This window comes from Sorex fumeus, unplaced genomic scaffold (genome assembly GCF_029834395.1).
Source record: "Sorex fumeus unplaced genomic scaffold, SorFum_2.1 ptg000072l, whole genome shotgun sequence".
NCBI classification, from domain to species: domain Eukaryota; kingdom Metazoa; phylum Chordata; class Mammalia; order Eulipotyphla; family Soricidae; genus Sorex; species Sorex fumeus.
The window spans coordinates 12,549,812-12,567,747 of NW_026606129.1; the positions used below are offsets into that span (position 1 = coordinate 12,549,812).

The 17,936-nt window shown below is 50.2% G+C and overlaps 1 protein-coding gene across 1 annotated transcript; it reads left to right on the plus strand.

Annotated features, from left to right (window-relative positions):
* Positions 1 to 744: 744 nt before the first annotated feature.
* Positions 745 to 14,478, plus strand: HMCES (5-hydroxymethylcytosine binding, ES cell specific). The gene is made up of 6 exons (XM_056129507.1): positions 745 to 960; positions 7,595 to 7,738; positions 10,098 to 10,223; positions 10,985 to 11,166; positions 12,753 to 12,945; positions 14,118 to 14,478. The coding sequence occupies exons 1-6, from the start codon at positions 778 to 780 to the stop codon at positions 14,343 to 14,345; spliced, it is 1,056 nt and encodes a 351-aa protein (XP_055985482.1). The 5' UTR covers positions 745 to 777; the 3' UTR covers positions 14,346 to 14,478.
* The last annotated feature ends 3,458 nt before the right edge of the window (positions 14,479 to 17,936 follow it).

A 17,936-nucleotide genomic window follows, 5' to 3' on the forward strand; every position in this document is an offset into this window, starting at 1 on the left:
GATGGAGAAATAGGAGCTGGGATCCCGCGCCAGCCAGGGCGCTCTGGGGGCGGGGCTTAGGATCCGGGACGTCCCCGGGTTCCCCGCCCTCTGAGGGCGTGGCCTTCGACGCGACCGGAAAAGCTCGGGGGCGGGGCTTGTGATCCCAGCCGGGAAGCCGCGGGGACTCCGAGGCAGGAACGTCCGGGAGCCTCCCACACCCGGCCGGGGGCGGGGCCGACCTCGGGGGCGGGGCCTGGGCCGCGGCGCGCGGGGTCTGAGGCGGAGCTGAGGGAGCGACACGGGCCGCCTGAAGGTGAGGCGGGACGGGCTGAGGGGCGGGTGAGGCGGCGGGAGCGGCCGGGCCGGGAGCGGGGAGCGGGCCGGGTCGGGGGGGAGTGAGGAGGACCGGGTCGGCGTGAGGCGGGACCGGGACGGGGCCGAGACGGGACCGGGTCGGGAGGAAGCGGGCCGGGTCGGGAGGGCGGGGGGAGAAGCGGGCCCGGCCGGCGTGAGGCTGAGGCGGGACCGGGCCGGGGGGAAGCGGGACCGGGCCGGGGTGAGTGAGGCGGGACCGGGCCGGGAGCAAGAGGGACGGGGGGGGGGGGGCGGGGGAAACGGGCCGGGCCGGCGCGGGGCGGGGCGGGACCGGGCGGGACCGGGGCGGCTGCAGGCTGCAGGGTCGGGCTGCAGGGTGCAAGCTGCAAGGTAGCAGGCTGCAGGGTGCCGGCTGCAGGTGCCGCTGGTCCCCGGCGCTGACCCCGCCGCCCGCCTGCAGGGGTTCCGGGACCGGCCACCATGTGCGGGCGCACGTCCTGCCACCTGCCCCGGGACGTCCTCGCGCGCGCCTGCGCCTACCGCGACCGGCAGGGCCGGCGGCAGCTGCCCGAGTGGCGGGACCCCGACAAGTACGCGCCCTCCTACAACAAGAGCCCCCAGTCCCACAGCCCCGTGCTGCTGTCGCGACTGCACCTGGACAAGGTACCGCCCGTTTCTGTCCCGGGGCCCTCTGTGGCTTGACGGCCGCGTTAACGACGGCGGGGGTGGGGGTGGGGGGTCACTCCTGGCGGTGCGCGGGACCCCTAGGGGGTGACGGGGATGGAACAGGCGCAGCTGCCGGTCAAAGATCTAAGATCTAAGACCTTTGATCATTGGGGTCTTTATCCTTGGTGTTGGCGGTGGGCACACCCAGCAGGGCCCAGGGCTGGCTTCTGGCTCTGCGCTCGGGGGTCTCTCTTGGCTGGGCTCTGAGGCCCATGAGGAGTTCCGGGGACCCAACCCGGGTTGAGGGAGGGCAAGACCCTTACCCGTTGCACAGTATCTCCAGCCTCTCATCACTGCCTTCTAATCTCAGAAGATGACTTAGTCTTTTTTTTTCCCCCCTTTTTTTGAGTCACACCTGGCAATGCACAGGGGTTCCTCCTGGCTCATGCACTCGGGAATTACTCCTGGCAGTGCTCGGGGGACCATATGGGATGCTGGGAATCGAACCCGTGTTGTCCACTTGCAAGGCAAACGCCCTACCCACTGTGCTATCACTCCAGCCCCGATGACTTAGTCTTTAGTGCTATTTCTGAGCTTTCCAAATACCAGGCATGTTAGTCTCCATCCTTGTCTTCTGTGTGTCTGAAATTTGAATGTCTTTTTTCCTTTGGGTTTTTTAGGCCACTTCTGGCAATGCTCGAGGGACCGTGAGGTGCTGGGGAGCACACCCTGGGCTCCTGCGTGTGAAGCATGTACTGCAACCCTTGAAACTCTCTCACAGCGGTGTTGCACATGCCTTTAAGACAGCAGCTAGAGCGCTGGAGAGATACAGTGCTTAAGGCATTGCATTCAGCTAGCCCAGATTTGATCCCTGGCACCTCATATGGTCTGTCTAGCATCACCAGGAGAGATCCCTGAGAACTGCCAGGTATGGCTCAGAAACATCAACAAAAAAGACAGCATCTTGGGGCTGGAGTGATAGCACAGTGGGTAGGGCGTTTGCCTTGCACGCGGCCGACCTGGGTTCGATTCCCAGCATCCCATATGGTCCCCCGAGCACCGCCAGGAGTAATTCCTGAGTGCATGAACCAGGAGTAACTCCTGTGCATTGCCGGGTGTGACCCAGAAAGCAAAAAAAAAAAAAAAAAGAAAAGAAAAAGACAGCATCTTTCAAACCTCACTCATAATCAGAGCCATTTAGGTTGTTTCAGTTTCGTTTTTATTTTGTTTTTTGTTTTGTTTTTGCTACCACCTGTAGCAGCTCAGAAGCTGTTCCTGGCTCTGTGCTCAGGAATGACCCCTGGCAGTACTCCCTGGTCTCTGTTCAGTGCTGGGGATCGAACAGGGTTGGCTATATTGCCCAGCAAGCACCTTAATCTCTACCATCTCGACGTTTGAGTAAATGAAATCATTTAACATGAAGTAAGTAGTTTATTCATTCCTCGTTTTCAGTGGATACTTCCCGATTGAAACAGAAAAAATATTGTTAAGTCTAATTACTAGAAAATCAAAGTGAACAGCTGTGTGGGGTCTTGATTGGAAACAAAAAATAAAACATGTTTCAAATGAAGGCATAATTTGAAGTACAAGAGTAAGAAAAGTTAAGAGCGTTTGAGCGTTGGGGCCAGAGACCTAGAACAGCAGGTAAGGCACTTGCCTTGCGCACAGCCAACCGGAATTTGATCCCCAGCATCCCATGCAGCCAACCAGAGTTTGGTCTCCCAAGCACCACCAGAAGTGATTCCTAAGTGCATAGAGCCAGGAGTAACCCCTGAGTGTCTTCGGGAGTACCCCCTTCCCACAAAATGTTAGAGTTTCATTCTTTTTTGCCTTCAGACCGCCTCTTTGGAATTACAGAGTGAATGGAAGAAAAATCATCCTAACAGATGTAGGAAGTGTGGGAGGCACAATCTTCCATGCTACCCAGTCAGCTGAGGCTGAGGTCCAGACACTGTTCCACTTTAGTGGGTGCATCCTGGAGCCGGGAATGGGGACTGTAGAGCCCTGGAAAATGCAGGCCTCTGTTTTGTCTGGTATGAATTCACTGATGTGACATTTGACTCCACAGCTTCATTTGCTTTTGGAGCCACACCTGGCTGTGCTCGGGTTTTACTTCTGGCTCTGAACTCAGGAATCACTTTTGGCGGCTCAGGGTGCCGCATGTGGTGGTGGGGATTGAACCAGGTTGGCGGTGTGCAAGGCAAGCGCCCTACCCTCTGTGTTACTGCTCCCTCCCACCACCAACAGCTTCAGCAGATTCTGTCGCGCGATCACTAGGGCTTCCTAATATTTGTAAATAGTTGGAGTTCGTTTTTTTTTAAACCTGTAAATTTACTTAAACCTGTCATTTTAAACTGGTAAATTTACTTAAAACAACAAAATTAGAACCATTGCAGCAGTTCATTAACCTTGTCTTCTCAACGGCCAACAGCCAGCACATGCACATATTGGGCAGCATTTGCATTTGAAACCACTGATGAGCGCATTTCTTCCTTTTTCCCTGCCCCAGTGATACCAGCTGTTTCATCATTAGACCAAAGGGTCAGAATGGTTAGAAGGTGACTAATATTGAGCCTCATTTGCATTGTTTCTGCTTCTTAGCCACTTTCATTTCATCACTCCAGCAGGGGGCAGCCTCGCATTTGGGTTTGTAGTAGCACAGTGACGGTACTCGCCTTAAAGGTGATCTTTGGACTTTGTAAGAGGATTTCTCAGTGTCCTGTTAAACTGACTTACTGAGAGGGATCTGTCAAGTAGGATCTCTGTCTCTCTCTCTCTCTCCTCTCTTCTCTCCTGTCTTCTCTCTCACTCTCCTCTCTCTCTCTCTCTCTCTCTCTCTCTCTCTCTCTCTCGGCAGTGGGGCCACACCCTGTGATGCTCAGGGGTTACTCCTGGATCTGCCCCCAGGAATTACTCCTGATATACCAGGGATTGAACCTGGGTCAGCCATGTGCAAGGCGAATGCTTTATTTACTATGCTATCACTCCAGCCCCTCTCTCTCGCTCTCTTTTTTATTTTGTTTGAAACTTTCTTTAAACACTGTGATTAATGGAGTTGTTCATAATACAGTTATTTCAGATATTCGATATTTCAGCACTAATCCCACCACTATTGTGTCTTCCCTTCACCAATGTCCACAGCCACTGTCTCCCCACCACCACCAGCCCCGCAAGCCTATCCCCTTAGCAGGCACAAAATATCTTACAGGATGGTATTACTAGTTGGATTTATGGAGCTGTTAGGTGCTAGGTGAGTATTCTGTGTTACTGTTTGCGCTCATGGAGCTTAGTGGGCTTCTGCACAGTTTCCCCATCAAATTTGCTGTGCTCCTACTGGGCTGTCAGAGCTGTGGAATTTGGAGATGTCATGCACTCCAGGAGCTATGGAGCTGAGACAATTCAGCGTCAGCATCAAGGTATCTCAGCTAGGTCCTTTATTTGCCAGCAGAAGTTGGGTGTAGGTGGAGTGCTAGACCTTTCAACAGGGTGGGGACTTGGCCCACCCCATTTCCAGAAGGCTTCTGGTGGCACTGGGGGCCATACGTGGTGCCAGGGATCAAAGCTGTGGCAGCTATGTATGAGGCAAGCGTCTTGCCCACTGGATTATCACTCTGACCCCATAAATGTCCTTTCTGTGATCTGTTTGGTGCATGTCTGTGCTTTTTATTAGTGAAATAACTGTTTCATGAATTTATGTGGTGCCAGGGACAGTGTCAGGGTGTTATACATACATGCCAAGCAAGTGCTGTAGTGCTAAGCTACAACCCCAGCTACATTTTCGTGGGAGGAAGGTTAGGGGTTTTCCCAGGTGATGTGCAAGGGACCTCGTACATGCAGAGCGAGCGCTCTACTGCTGAGCGCTCCCCAAGCTACATTATTTCGGGAGGAAAATGAGGGGGTTTCCCAGGTGGTGCACAAGGGGTCCAGGACCACCGCTTTCAGTCATTCTCGGCCAGTCAGGCTGGATGATTCAGTGCTAGCTCAGGGATCCAGTAACCACCAGGGACACCCCAATCTCACCCCGAGCATCACACAAAGTACTGTTTGGTATGCCTTGAAGCGAGAAGGTTGTGATGCGCCCTACAGAGAAAATACACGTTTTCACCACTTGACAAGGCATGAGTTACAGTACTGTTGGCTGTGGTTATTAATGTTAATGGATCAACACAATATTAAATAGTCTTAAACAAACAAAAAACCTAAAACAGGGACTGGAACAATAGTACAGCAGGTAGAGCTGTTGTCTTGCACGTGGCCAAACCCCAGGTTCAATCCCTAGCACCCTATATGGTCCTGGAAGCCTGCTGGGAGTGATCCCTGAACACTGTTGGGTGTGACCTAAAAATAAAACAGAAAGTACCTATTAAGGTGCCAGGCTGGGGATCAGAAGTTGAGAAGATGGGAATCTGGGCATTCTAGTGGAGGGAAAAAGACACTGGCAGTAGGATTGGTGCTGGAACATAGTATGTCGAAGGCCCAACTATGATTTACCTTACAAATCGTGGTTGTAAATAACCTTGTAAATTTTTTTAAATTTTTAATTAAATTAAAATTTTAATTTAAGGTGTGATAGCACAGTGGATAGGGTGTTTGCCTTTTACACAGCCGAACCAGGTTTGATTCCTCCATCCCTCTCGGAGAGCCTGGCAAGCTACCGAAAGTATCCCACCTGCACGGCAGAGCCTGGCGAGTGCCCTGTGGCATATTCGATATGCCAAAAACAGGAACAAGTCTCACAATGGAGACGTTACTGGTGTCTGCTTGAGCAAACCAGTGAATAACCTGAGGACAGTGCTATTTATTCATTTATGTATTTATTTATTTTTGCATCACACCCTGCAATGCACAGGGGTTACTCCTGGCTCTGCACTCAAGAATTACTCCTGGTAGTGCTCAGGGGACCATATGCGATTCTGGGATTCGAACCTGGGTTGGCAGCGTGCAAGGCAAATGCCTACCTGCTATGCCATCGCTCCAGCCCCTACAGTGCTAATTTTTAATAAGAAGAATAAATTTCATCTGAAAAGACTTTACCAGTAGAAGAAGTTCTAAGAAGCACAAAGCTAGAGCAGGAGTCAGAAAACTAGTGCCCTCAACCATTTTTAGGGGGGGGAAAGAGACAATTTTGAGGTGGCCACATCGGGCAGTGCTCAGGACTTGCTCATGGCTCTGTGCTAAGGGATCACTCCTGGCATTGCTTTGGGGACCAGATTAGGTGCAGGGGATCAAGCTGTTTACAAGTCAAGCCCCTTAAGCAAATGTACTCTCTAGTCTCTGAAAATGATATTTTATGGAACATAGCAACACCCATTTACTTTTTCCTTTTTCGTTTTCGCTTTGTCCCAGCAGTTATGGTTGCCATAGAGATGCACAATGTCTGAAATACTCAGTCTTTGCCTTTTACAGAAACATTTGCTATCCTCTGCACCGTCACTTACTCCCCAGCAGTTCATGCGCCCTAGCACAGTTACTCGCCGGAGCACCCCCATGTGACAGCAGGCAGTCTTGGAGTAGCTGGATTTCTTGGTGCTTGCTTGCTTTTATTGCCATGCTCATCATCAGAGTCACCCACTTGATTGAGGGGCTCACACATTTGGTTTTGGTGTACCAGTGATTGATCATTTCTGTAATGGCACTGGGGATGCCAAATATCAGAGCAGCCAGGCTCAGGCCCATGGGACAGTGTCAGGGATTGAACTTGGAGCCTTGTGCTTGTGAGGCAGAGACGCTAGCACTGAGCTATCCCTAAGCCCCACAATTTTGTTTGACTTGGGTTTGGAGCCACATCCAGTGGTACCAAGCTACTTCTGGTTCTGGTAGGGTATCACTCCTGGTAGTTCTTGGAGGCCTTTATTTGTTTTTGGTTTTTTGTTTGTTTAGAATCACTGTGGTTTCAGAACAACAATTACAAAGGTGTTTATGATTGGGTTTCATTCATAAAATGTTCCACCACCTGTCCCTTCATCAGTGTACATTTTCCCCACCAATATCCCCAGTTTCCCTCTTGCCACCCCTCCCAGCCTGCATCTGTGGCAGATACTTCTCTCTCTTGCTCTCTCTTTTAGGCATTATGGTTTGAATACAGGGATTGAAAGGTCATCGTGTGTATCATTTTACCTCCTTTCAGCACTTAGTTTTTGTCCAGAGTGATCATTTCCAGCTATCATTGTCATAGTAGTCCCATCTCTGTCCTATCTGCCTTCCTCTCCCCCCTCCCACTTGTGGCAATCTTCCAACCATCCACCAGTCCTCCTGGTCCTGTTTCTCTTGTCTTTGGGTATGTTTCTATCATTAGGCATTAGTCTAATACTATGTTTTTTTACTGTCCCACAAATGAGTGCAATCATTCTATGTCTGTTCCTTTGCCTTGGACTCATTTTGCTCGCATGCTGCTCTCCATGTCCATCCATGTATAATGTAGTACAAACCCCACGGAGTCAGCCACATGCAAGGCCAGTGTCTTTACCCCTGTACTATCTCTGTCCAGCCCCAGAATCTTTCCTTTCTTTAATGATTTAATGATTTTTTTATTCTTTGCCTTCTGACATAATAATGTAATGATGTGCTCCATTTGGTCTTCTCCATTTCACCATGATCTCTTTCACGGATGTTAACTCTTTCCCCATGGCAGGGTGCAGACTCATCGGAGCGTGTTATCGCCCCCATGCGGTGGGGTTTGGTTCCATCGTGGTTTAAAGAAGATGATCCTTCCAAGTTGCAGTTCAACATGACCAACTGTCGCAGTGATACCATAATGGAGAAGAAGTCATTCAAGGTAGGAGCTGGGCTAGGGAAGATCCAGGTATTCTCTTCTTTCTCCTAACAGAACTGTTGGTGAATATTATATTTGTGAGAAATAACATAAGATTTTCTTCCCCGAAGTTACAAAGTGTGTTCATGAGGCTGGAGTGATAGTACAGTGGGTAGAGCGTTTGCCTTGTGTGCTGGCCACCCAGGTTCAGTCCTGGCATACCTTATGGTCCCTGAGGACCACCAGAGTAACTTAGAGTGTTGCCAGGTGTTCCCCAGTTCCATGAAAAAACAAAACCAAGAGTGTTCATAGGAGTTAATGTAATATTGAATGTTGCTTATTACATTGTTAAAGTAACATTGAATACTACTAATCTATTCATTGAATGTGTAACAAACTTAAAAGTGGGAGCCAGAAAGATAGTACAGGGGTGAAAGTACTTGCCTTTCATTCAGCTGACCCCCTAGTATGATCCATAGAGCTGTATCTGGTTCCCTCAGCACTGCCAACAATGAACCCCTGCTCCTGACCCTTCAAGCACAGACCCAGAAGTAAGCACTTGAGTAACACCAGGTGTAGCCCAAAACCAAAAAAAGTGGTTTAAAGTAAATGTACTGGGCCAGAGAAATAGTACAGGGGTTAAGAGTCTTGCCTTGCACATAGCTGACCTCTCTTTGATCCCCAGCACTGTGTATGGTCCTCTGAGCACTGCTTGATTCCCAAAACAAAAACCATAAAAGAATTTCACTATGATCTCTTGTGTTCTGTAGGTTGACAGGGCTCAACTGAACATTTTTGTTTTGTTTTGTTTTGGCCATATTTGCCAGTTCTCATGTCCTGGTCCCAGCACGGTCCTCAGGGTTTGCTCCTGGAGGCACCCGTGTGACAATTGGTACTGGAAATCCAACCTGGGGCTCCACCAGGCAGAGCATGCACACTGCAACCCTTTGAGTCATCTGTCTCTCTCGCCCTCAACCTAACAGTTTTTCTGCAGTTTGGAGGTTTTCCTGAAGTTGCCATCAGATGACACTCAGACTGGTGTCCAAGATGGCTGGGTTCAGTACCCAAATGTCTCACCATTCAACTGGGACGATCAGAAGTCTAGAAGCCTTTCTAAGCAGGGTTGTCTAAGCAGGTACTCAGGTTTCATTTCCTACACAGGGTCTGACTTACACCAGAGCTCGTGTTCCAGAAGATAGGGCAGAAGGAGTAAGGCTTGATGACCCAGCCTTGCTCAGTCTCAGCCTCCCTTCTGTTGCTCTGTCATTCATGCAGTGTCAGCCCAAACTCTGGGTGCAGGGTATGACCCCTGGGACTCAGGGTTCATTATGCCATCAGCTCTGGGCACCAGCTATTGCATGAGCCCATTTTTTAGAGCTGTTGTTACTATGTGCATTGTCTCATCTTGCATCCTCATAAGAAAAGTGAGGCACACAGTGGAGTACTACTTAGATGTAAGAATACTGCTTAGCTCAATCAGGAATGACTTTTTAACTGTATATCAATGGTGAGTCAACAAAAAATAAGAAATGACTATTAAAAAAAAAGATGGGGGACTGGAGCAATAGCACAGCAGGTAGGGCGTTTGTTCCCTGGTATTACATATGGTCCCCTGAGCATGAGCACTGCCATATGTGAACACCCTCCTCAAAGGGGGAAGAAAAAAAAAGACAAAATCATGCAGTTTGCTGCCACATGGGTAAAACTGCAGAGTATCATGATGAGTAAAGTTGGCCAGAAGGAAAGAGGCAGATACACAATGATTTCTCTTGTTTGTGATATCACGGTCACGATCCTCCCGTTGTTCATCGATTTGCTCGAGCGGGCCCAGTAACGTCTCCATTGGAGACTTTGTTGTTACTGTGTTTGGCATATCGAATACGTCACGGGTAGCTTGTGATATAAAGAAGCAAAATAAGAGAATAGCAAAAGGCCAAAGGCAATAGAACTTGAGACTTGCTGTGGGCTTCTGGGGGGTTAGGGGAACGGAATGAAAGGCGGAGGGTACTGGGCCAGTGGTGATGGAGGATGTTAGACACTGGTGGAGAGGGTTGCAAAGGAACAAGTCCATGAGACCCTACTGGTAACAGTAAGTCACAGTGCTTAAAATAAAATTCTTTAAAAAGGAAAGCAGGGGCTGGAGGGACAGTACAGCAGGTAGGGTAGGGCATTTGCCTTTCACGCAGCAAACCCAGATTCAATCCCCAGCATCCCATATGGAGTAACCCCTGTGCACCACCAGGTATAACCCAAAAAAACAGACTAAAAAAGCACGACAAAGAGAAATAAAGCCACTGTTCTTAGGTAACCTGGGGTAAACATCTGTGATTTTAACTCTTTGATTCTGTCACTAAGCTCAAGTCTTGCTCACATTATTCCACAGGTGCCTTTGGGAAAGGGAAGGCGCTGTGTGGTGTTAGCAGACGGGTTCTACGAGTGGCAGCGAAGTCAGCTGTCGAGCCAGAGGCAGCCCTATTTCATCTACTTCCCCCAGGCCAAGACAGAAAAGGTATTGTTGGCAGCCCAGTAGATACTGTAAAGTGTACCGAGAAAATATGCCAGAGACATCTTGGGCTTCCTTCATAAAGTTTAACAACAACTTTCTTGAGATAAATTCATTTTTGGAGGGTGGAGGGTGTTTGGGCCACACCCAGCAGTGCTCAGGGCTTTTGTCTTTTTGTGGTGCTGAGGGTTGAGCCCAGATCTGCTGGATGTAAGGCAAGTGTTGTATTTGGGGGATGGAGAGATAGCAGAGTGGGCAGGTCACTTGCCTTGCATGCAGTTGACCCAGGTTCAATCACCAGCACCTCATATGGTCCCCGATATCCCTGCCAGGAGTGATCTCTGAGCATAGAACCCTGAGTACTGCTGGCTGTGAACCAAATAAACAACCAAAAAAAGGTATAATTCTGTAGATTATCATGCTCTTATCATGCGTGGTGACTTTTCAGCATACTTTTCTGTATGCTTAGGATTGAAATGATTTTTTTTTCAGTTTTTTTATATATTTTATTTTCATAAAGTAGTGCACAGTAGTCCATTACAAATAATATTCAAACACTAATCCGAAATGAATCTTTTATTGTTGTTGTTTTTGCCACACCCTGCGATGCTCAGGGCTTACGGCACTGCCAAGTTTGACACAAAAACAAATGAGAAGGCTGAGGCTGGAATAGTTCTAGGATTCCAGGGTCTTAAGTACTTGTATAGTAGCATCCAGCCCTTGTGCAGGTGACTCCTGGGGATCTTACCTGTTTTTTCTGCCTCCAGTCAGGCCATGTTGATGCTGCAGAACAGCGTGAAGACTGGGAGAAAGTGTGGGACAGCTGGCGCCCCCTGACCATGGCTGGCATCTTTGAGTGCTGGGAGCCCCCTCAGGGAGGAGACTGCCTGTATTCCTACACCATCATCACTGTGGATGCCTGCAAAGGCTTGAGTGACATCCACCCCAGGCAAGTCACACTCAGAGGCCTGGGCCCAGGGAATTCACAGGAGGATTTGTCATCTTTGCGTTTCAATAGGTGGCTCAGGGAGTTCAAGGCTTCTGTGTGTATACATTTGGAAAGTAGGAAGCTAAGATAGTTGCTTCACAAAGTCCAGTTCCTGTCAGTTTGTGCTTCGGGACATGCACTCCTGAAAGTCACCAGACCCTGTTTTTCACCAGACCCGTGAAAAACACAGAACTAGATCCAGAGCAATAGCACAGCAGAAAGGTACTTCCACAATACCCCATGTGGTTCCTTGAACCCGCCAGGAGTGAGCCCCGAGTGTGTTCCCCACCCCTACTCCCCCCCCCCCCCAAAAAAAAAGAACCAAAAAGCACAGAGAATAGGTGGAAATGAGAAAACAGGCACCGGGAATAACACTTCAAACCTTTGTCAAGGACCGGAGAGACGGAGAGATAGTACAGCAATTGGGTATTGGGTTTGATCCCCAATACCGCATATGATCCCAGGAGTGATCCCTGAGGAGTAGCCCTAAGAACTGCCAAGTGTCACACTCCTGCCCCTACTGCCCTCCAAGAAACCCCTACAAGGAAAAAAAACATTTTTTTCATTTGCTTGTATTCCTTAGTATGTTTGTATGTTTTGGGTTTTGTCTTGTTTTGTTTGGGTTTTTTTTTTTTTTGCTTTGTTTTGTTTTTGGGCCACACCCAGTGATTCTCAGGGGTACTCTTAGCTCTGCACTCAGGAATGACTTTTGGTAGTGCTTGGGGTACCATATGGGATGCCGGGGATTGAACTTGGATTGGCCACATGCAAGGCAAGGAGCACCTTTTGGGCTGTACTATTGTGCCAGCCTGTTTGTGGTTTTTGTTTGCTTGCTTGCTTGCTTTTGGACCACACCCAGTTCAGTAGTGCTCAGGTCTTACTCCTGGCTCTGCACTCAGGGATCACTCCAGTGGTCTGGGGAACCTTATAAGGTATCAGAGATCAAACCCGGGTCAGCCTGTGCAAGACGAGTGCCCTACCCACTGCTCTATCACTTCAGCCTCTTCCTTAATATGTTTTAAGCTACAAAGATTAGACCCGTTTGCTGTGTTAAATCGACTTTTTGTTTTGTTTTGGGAGCCATACCTAGTGGCACTTGGTATGGCTCAGGTCTCAGGGGATGATGCTGTTCCCAGGACTCTCACATGCAGAACTTGCACACGAGCCCTTTAAACTATCTCCCTGGCTGTGAATAGTTTTATTTAGTACATAGAAAAATTCCCAAGTGCAAAAGACTAGCCTGACACAGCTTGGCAGTGGAGGATGCAGTGGGCTGGGGTGGTTGTGAGCATCTGTGACTCACGCAAGGGCAAGGTCACATTCCGCTGGTGAGTTGTCTGTGTTCACCATGGGGTTCTCTCGGACCCACGGAGTCACAACCCCTGTCCCGGTGCTCTACAACTGTCCCCGCTGCCTTTCCTGTTGGTGAGCTTCTTGCCATGGAAATGGCACTCAGGAACACTTGACAGGACAGTCCCCTTGTCAGGATTTGTGCACTAGGCTGACTTTCTCTTCCCGCCCCCACTGTGTCCCGATGTGCTGCCCAGGATGCCTGCCATCCTAGACGGTGATGAGGCCGTTTCCAAGTGGCTTGACTTCGGGGAGGTCTCGACTCAGGAAGCCCTGAAGTTGATCCACCCCACAGAGAACATCACCTTCCACCCCGTCTCCTCCGTGGTGAACAACTCGCGAAACAACACCCCCGAGTGTGTGACTCCTGTTCACTTAGTATTGACAAAGGTAGGTATCCGCAGCTTTTCCTCGGGGATCTACTTTATTTTTAATAAGAGCATTCTTTTTTTTGTTTGGTGGAGAAGCGGGGGCAGTCACACCCAACAGTGCTCAGGGGATACTCTTAATCCTGTGCTCAGGGATCACTCCTGGTGTTGCTTGGAGACTGGGCAGAGCCAGGGATTGTGTCGTGCACTCAGCCCTGTGAGCCAGCTGCCTGGACCCTCTCCAGGCCTGAGCCAGGGCTGCTCTGGTGAGTCTTTCAATTTTGTGGCAACCGCAGGAACAAGCACCCCTTGCTGCTTTTGAATTTGCCACACCCACAGTCCACCTTTTTTTTAGCTCTACTTCTCTGCACTCCTGCACTCCTGACAGTTAAGCTCATGCTGTTTTTAGCTGTCTCTGGAGATGTAATTACATGTTCAGTTTGCATTTGACACTGCCAATTTTCAGCATGGCTTTTGCTTCAAAAGAATCAACATTCTGGGGAGATAGAGACAGTACAGGGATTGAGGTGATGTCCTTGCATGCTGCCATCCCTGGTTTGCTGCCCAGCACCACATACTTCCCCTGAGTACCACCAGGAGTGATTCCTAATCACAGAGCTAGGAGAATGCTTTGATTAATGCTGCATAAGACCCGAACCACTCTCCAACTCCCCTCTCAAAGTAAATAAAAATTAAGTTTTGGCATTTTCTGTGGTCGATTTGACCTCGGTTCAAATTCTGCTACCATATGTCCCCTGAGCACCACTGGGTATGACCTTCATCCGCCCCCTCCCCCCCCAAAAAAAAGAGTTGATGTTCTGGAAAGCGGGCATTATGCAAATTCAGAACCAGCAGTTCAGAGTTGGGTGCCCGGCATAAGGGAGCAGTGCCCACAAAGAGAGACTCAGGGAGACTGTGCAGTAGAGAAAGTCTGTTCAGCCTTGGGGCTGCCATCCTAACCGTTCTGACTCTGGGAAGCCAGAGCTCTCCAGCCTTACTACCCAGTGCCCAGGCTCATCGCACTCCATCAGGTTCTTTTTTCCCTCAAGAACTCTTCATTCTCCGCACCTGACCGGGATGCTCGGTGGCACTTCTCTCGCTGGGCGCTCATGCTCTCGCCCATCTCTTCTCCTGAGCTTTGCTTGCAGGTGACACAGGCTGGGTGCATTGAACTTTTTCCTCTTTTGCCCTCAGGAGCCTAAAGCAAGTGGCAGTAGCCAGAAGATGTTACAGTGGCTGACCACAAAATCACCCAAAAAGGAAGACCCCCAGACACCGCAAAAGGCAGAGTCAGATGTGCCCCAGTGGTCCAGCCAGTTCTTGCAGAAGAGCCCACTCCCTGCTAAGAGAGGGGGCGCAGGACTCTTGGAGCGATGGCTGAAGCAGGAGGAGCCCCTAGCCAAGCGGCCTCACAGCCAGTAGGGTGAGCCTTGCGGACACCACGGCTGCCCCAGGGAGACCAAGACCATCGTGTTCTGCATTAAACATGGTGGCCATGGCCTCAGATCGTATGGCGGGTAAGACAAGCAACTGACCCAGGTTCGATCCCTGACACCCCATATGGTCATCGGAGCCTGCCAGGAGTGATCCAAATGCAAGAGCCAGGAGTAAGCCCCAAGCGCTGCCAAGTGTGTGACCTAAAAACCAAAACAAAACAAAACATGTGGTTGCTATAAAAGTGTCTTAATTTGTCTTGGGAAGTAGTATGGTGCTAGAGAAGAGTTGTGGTTGCATCAAGCAGGTAGCCATCCTGAATGTGACAGGGGTCTCTGCCATCACTACACTTGTGGTTCTCCCTGGTGGAGCTGCCCCTGGCTGGAGCTCTCAGCACTGACCTGGGGCCTCTAATGAAACAGGTGTTCTCTGCTTTTGTGGGAGCCTTTTATTTATGGATTTTTGTTTTGTTTTGTTTTGGGCCACACCTGGCAGTGCTCAGGACTTACATCTAGCTCTATGCTCAGGGTTCGGCACCCTACTCACTGTCCTGTGGGCTCCTGGTGGGTTTAGCACCTTATCCATTGTCTATAGCTAGGACCCCTCCATTCTTTTTTGAATTGTTTTTTAAAAGCGATGTAGATTTTTTTTCTGAATAAAGTATATTTGATAAACTTTCAACTGTTCAGAAAATGCTCCTGGTGGGGATTCTGGATCTTAGTGTTCTAGACATTCATCCAATATCCAAATAGATTTTGTGGGCAGGTGCCTCTGGGCCTTACTGAAGAGGAAACTGTTTCAGGGAACAATAAACATGTAGCTTTGCATTTCAAGTCTCTCCTAGCCAGAAAATGCTGCTTGGCTTGAGGGGGGGTATCTTTGTTGATTCTCTTTTCACTCAACTCCTTGAAGTTGTCAGAATCCTTTACCTTACAAACAACCCAAGTGCCTGGGAAACAGGAGCGCCCAGGGTACCTCAACCATGCCTCCCACCTTACCTATATCCATCTGGGTGAGAAATTCCAGGCCAGCCTGCCAGACCCACAGGGAGCAGGAACAGGGATGACAGCATCTGCTCCAGTCCTGTAGTTCTCCTGTGGTCTGCCCTGCACCCTCTTCCTTGGCACTCACTCACCTCCTAATTAGAGATTGAGGTGATTATTGTCTCCCCTGATCATTAGTTCAATAAAGAGGAGGACTTTTTTGTTTGTTTGTTTTTTAGTTTTTTTTTTTCATGAATCACCATGAAATATAGTTACAGACTTACAAACTTTTGTTGTTGTTGTGTTTCAATAAAACAATGTTCAAGCACCCTATTCCCCACCACCAATGTTCCAAACATCACTCCCCCAACCTCGACCCCTTCCCACTGCTGCTTCTGTGGCAGGCACATTCCCTCTTAGTCTCTCTGTCTTTTGGGTGTTATGGTTTACAATCCAGGTAACAAGTGGCCATCATGTTTGCTCCATAGTCTACTTTTAGCACCCATCTAGTATCCCAAGCAATCCCTCCAACCATTATTTCCTTAGTGTTCCTTTCTCCATCCCAGCTACCTTTTCCCCAGCACATGAGATCAGCTTCCAACCTGTGGGGCAATCTGCCTGACCCTTATTTCTGCTGTCCTTAGGTGTTAGTCTAGAGGAGGACATTTAATCACCATTTTCTCCCCTAAATGGGGAAGCTCAGGGACCACTCTTGGAGGTGCTCTGGTGTATTTCAGGGATTCGCAGTCGCATGCAAGGCCAGCGCGCCTTAACGTCTGCGGTCCGTTACTGCTTTCCTGAGGGTGCTAATACGTGTGCAGACGTTTACTGAATTTGGATGCCGCCACGCCCAGCCCTGTGTCCCCGCAGGAAGTGGCAGACAGAACCCACAGGCCTGGCAATCCCGCACGCGCGCGGGCTCAGGTGTGCCCTAAGGGATGCAGTGAACCGGGATCCAGGCCCTAGGCCGCGCCGCGGGGAAGTCGCCAGGCCCACCAGCGCCGATTTGCGCCTTCTTTGGGGGTGGGGGAGTCCAAAAGACCGAGTCTTCACATGCGGGCGAGCCCCCGGGCGACGAGGGGGACGAGGGGGACGGGATGAGGGTCCCCAGGCTCCCCGCAGCAACAACAGCACAGCCCGCTCTCGGAGCCGCCTCGCCGCAGAGGCAGCCACCCTCGCGGCGCGCGCCCGGCCCTATGCAAATCAGGGATGCAGTTTCCACCAATGAGCGCGCGCTGCGCCGTGATCGCGCGGACGCCGCGCCTGCGCGAGCCGGGCCGCCGCTCGCTCGGATTCTACGCCGGTCGCCCGCGCTCTGGGCGCCTCACCCGGAACCCCGCAGCCGAGGAGGCGGGGTTGCCCTGGCGACTCTGCACCCCCAGCTGGAGCTGGGGCCGCCTGCGCTGAGGCCTCGGGTTTGGGCTGCGCTGATCTGAGGCATTTGTGGCTTTCTTAAGAAATCTTAGGACTGAAGGAACGGCACAACCGGCGGGAGCCAGGAGCAAGCCCCGAGCACGCCGGGGGTGCCGTCCCCCACTCTCGTCCCCGCCAAGAAGAAAGATTACCACATGACTCTTGTGTCCTATTTACTTCAAAAAGTGTACTAAGCAACAACAAATGAAATCCACGCTGCTTTACTCCCTCTTTTTTGGGGAGGGTTTGGAGGAGAATGCTCAAGGGTTACGTCTGGTTCCGCACTCAGAAATTACTCCTGGCTGTCCTGGGGAGGGGGGCAGGGAGGGAGAACGACCATATGGGAAGGTGCAGATCGAACCCAGGACAGCCACGTGCAAGTCAAACGCCCTCCCCGCTCAGGTTTAACGGGCCTTTTCCTTTCTGAATTTTTCTCCCTGGCTGGGTCATTATGTGCTGGCACAAGCCGTGGGATGACCAGAGAGGGAGACAGCTCAGAATAAGAGTTTATTAGGGGGCTGGAGCGATAGCAAACAGTGTTTGCCTTGCACACGGCCCACTGGGTTCGATTCCCAGCATCCCGTATGGTCTCCCGAGCACCGCCAGGAGTAATCCTGAGTGCATGAGCCAGGAGTAACCCCTGTGCATCGATGGGTGTGACATAATAAAAAAGAGAGTTTATTATGAACTCAGCGCTGAGGACCCCCAAGTGGGAAGTGAAATAGACTTGTAGCCCTGTTCGCTGAGAGGTCTTTCTTTCATTCTCTAGGAGTGGGCTACAGTCCACATACATCTATATTAGCCAAGCAGGGATGCAGAGGTAAAACAACACATCCTTCCCATATGGTGTGGCCTTCCTGTGCCCAAAAGGAAAAGTCATTGTCAGTATATCCTGGCCATTTGGTGCGGCCTTCATGTGCCTCCTCCCATACACTCCCATAAATCTGGTGGGCCCTGAACCCGGTTGACTGGGGCCGTGAAAAGGAAAACTTCCTCCTCTCTTCTCTTGTGAATCTAGGGGTCAGTTTCAGTTTCCCAGTTCTCATTACATTTTCTTAGTTCTCATTACCTTTTCATCATCCTTGTTCTATGCAGTTTCTTCGTTGTCCTTACATCCCTCCTCTCCTTGTAGCTTAGGTAGTTCGTCTAAGTTATCCGTTCTATCCCAAATTTCATACTGCTG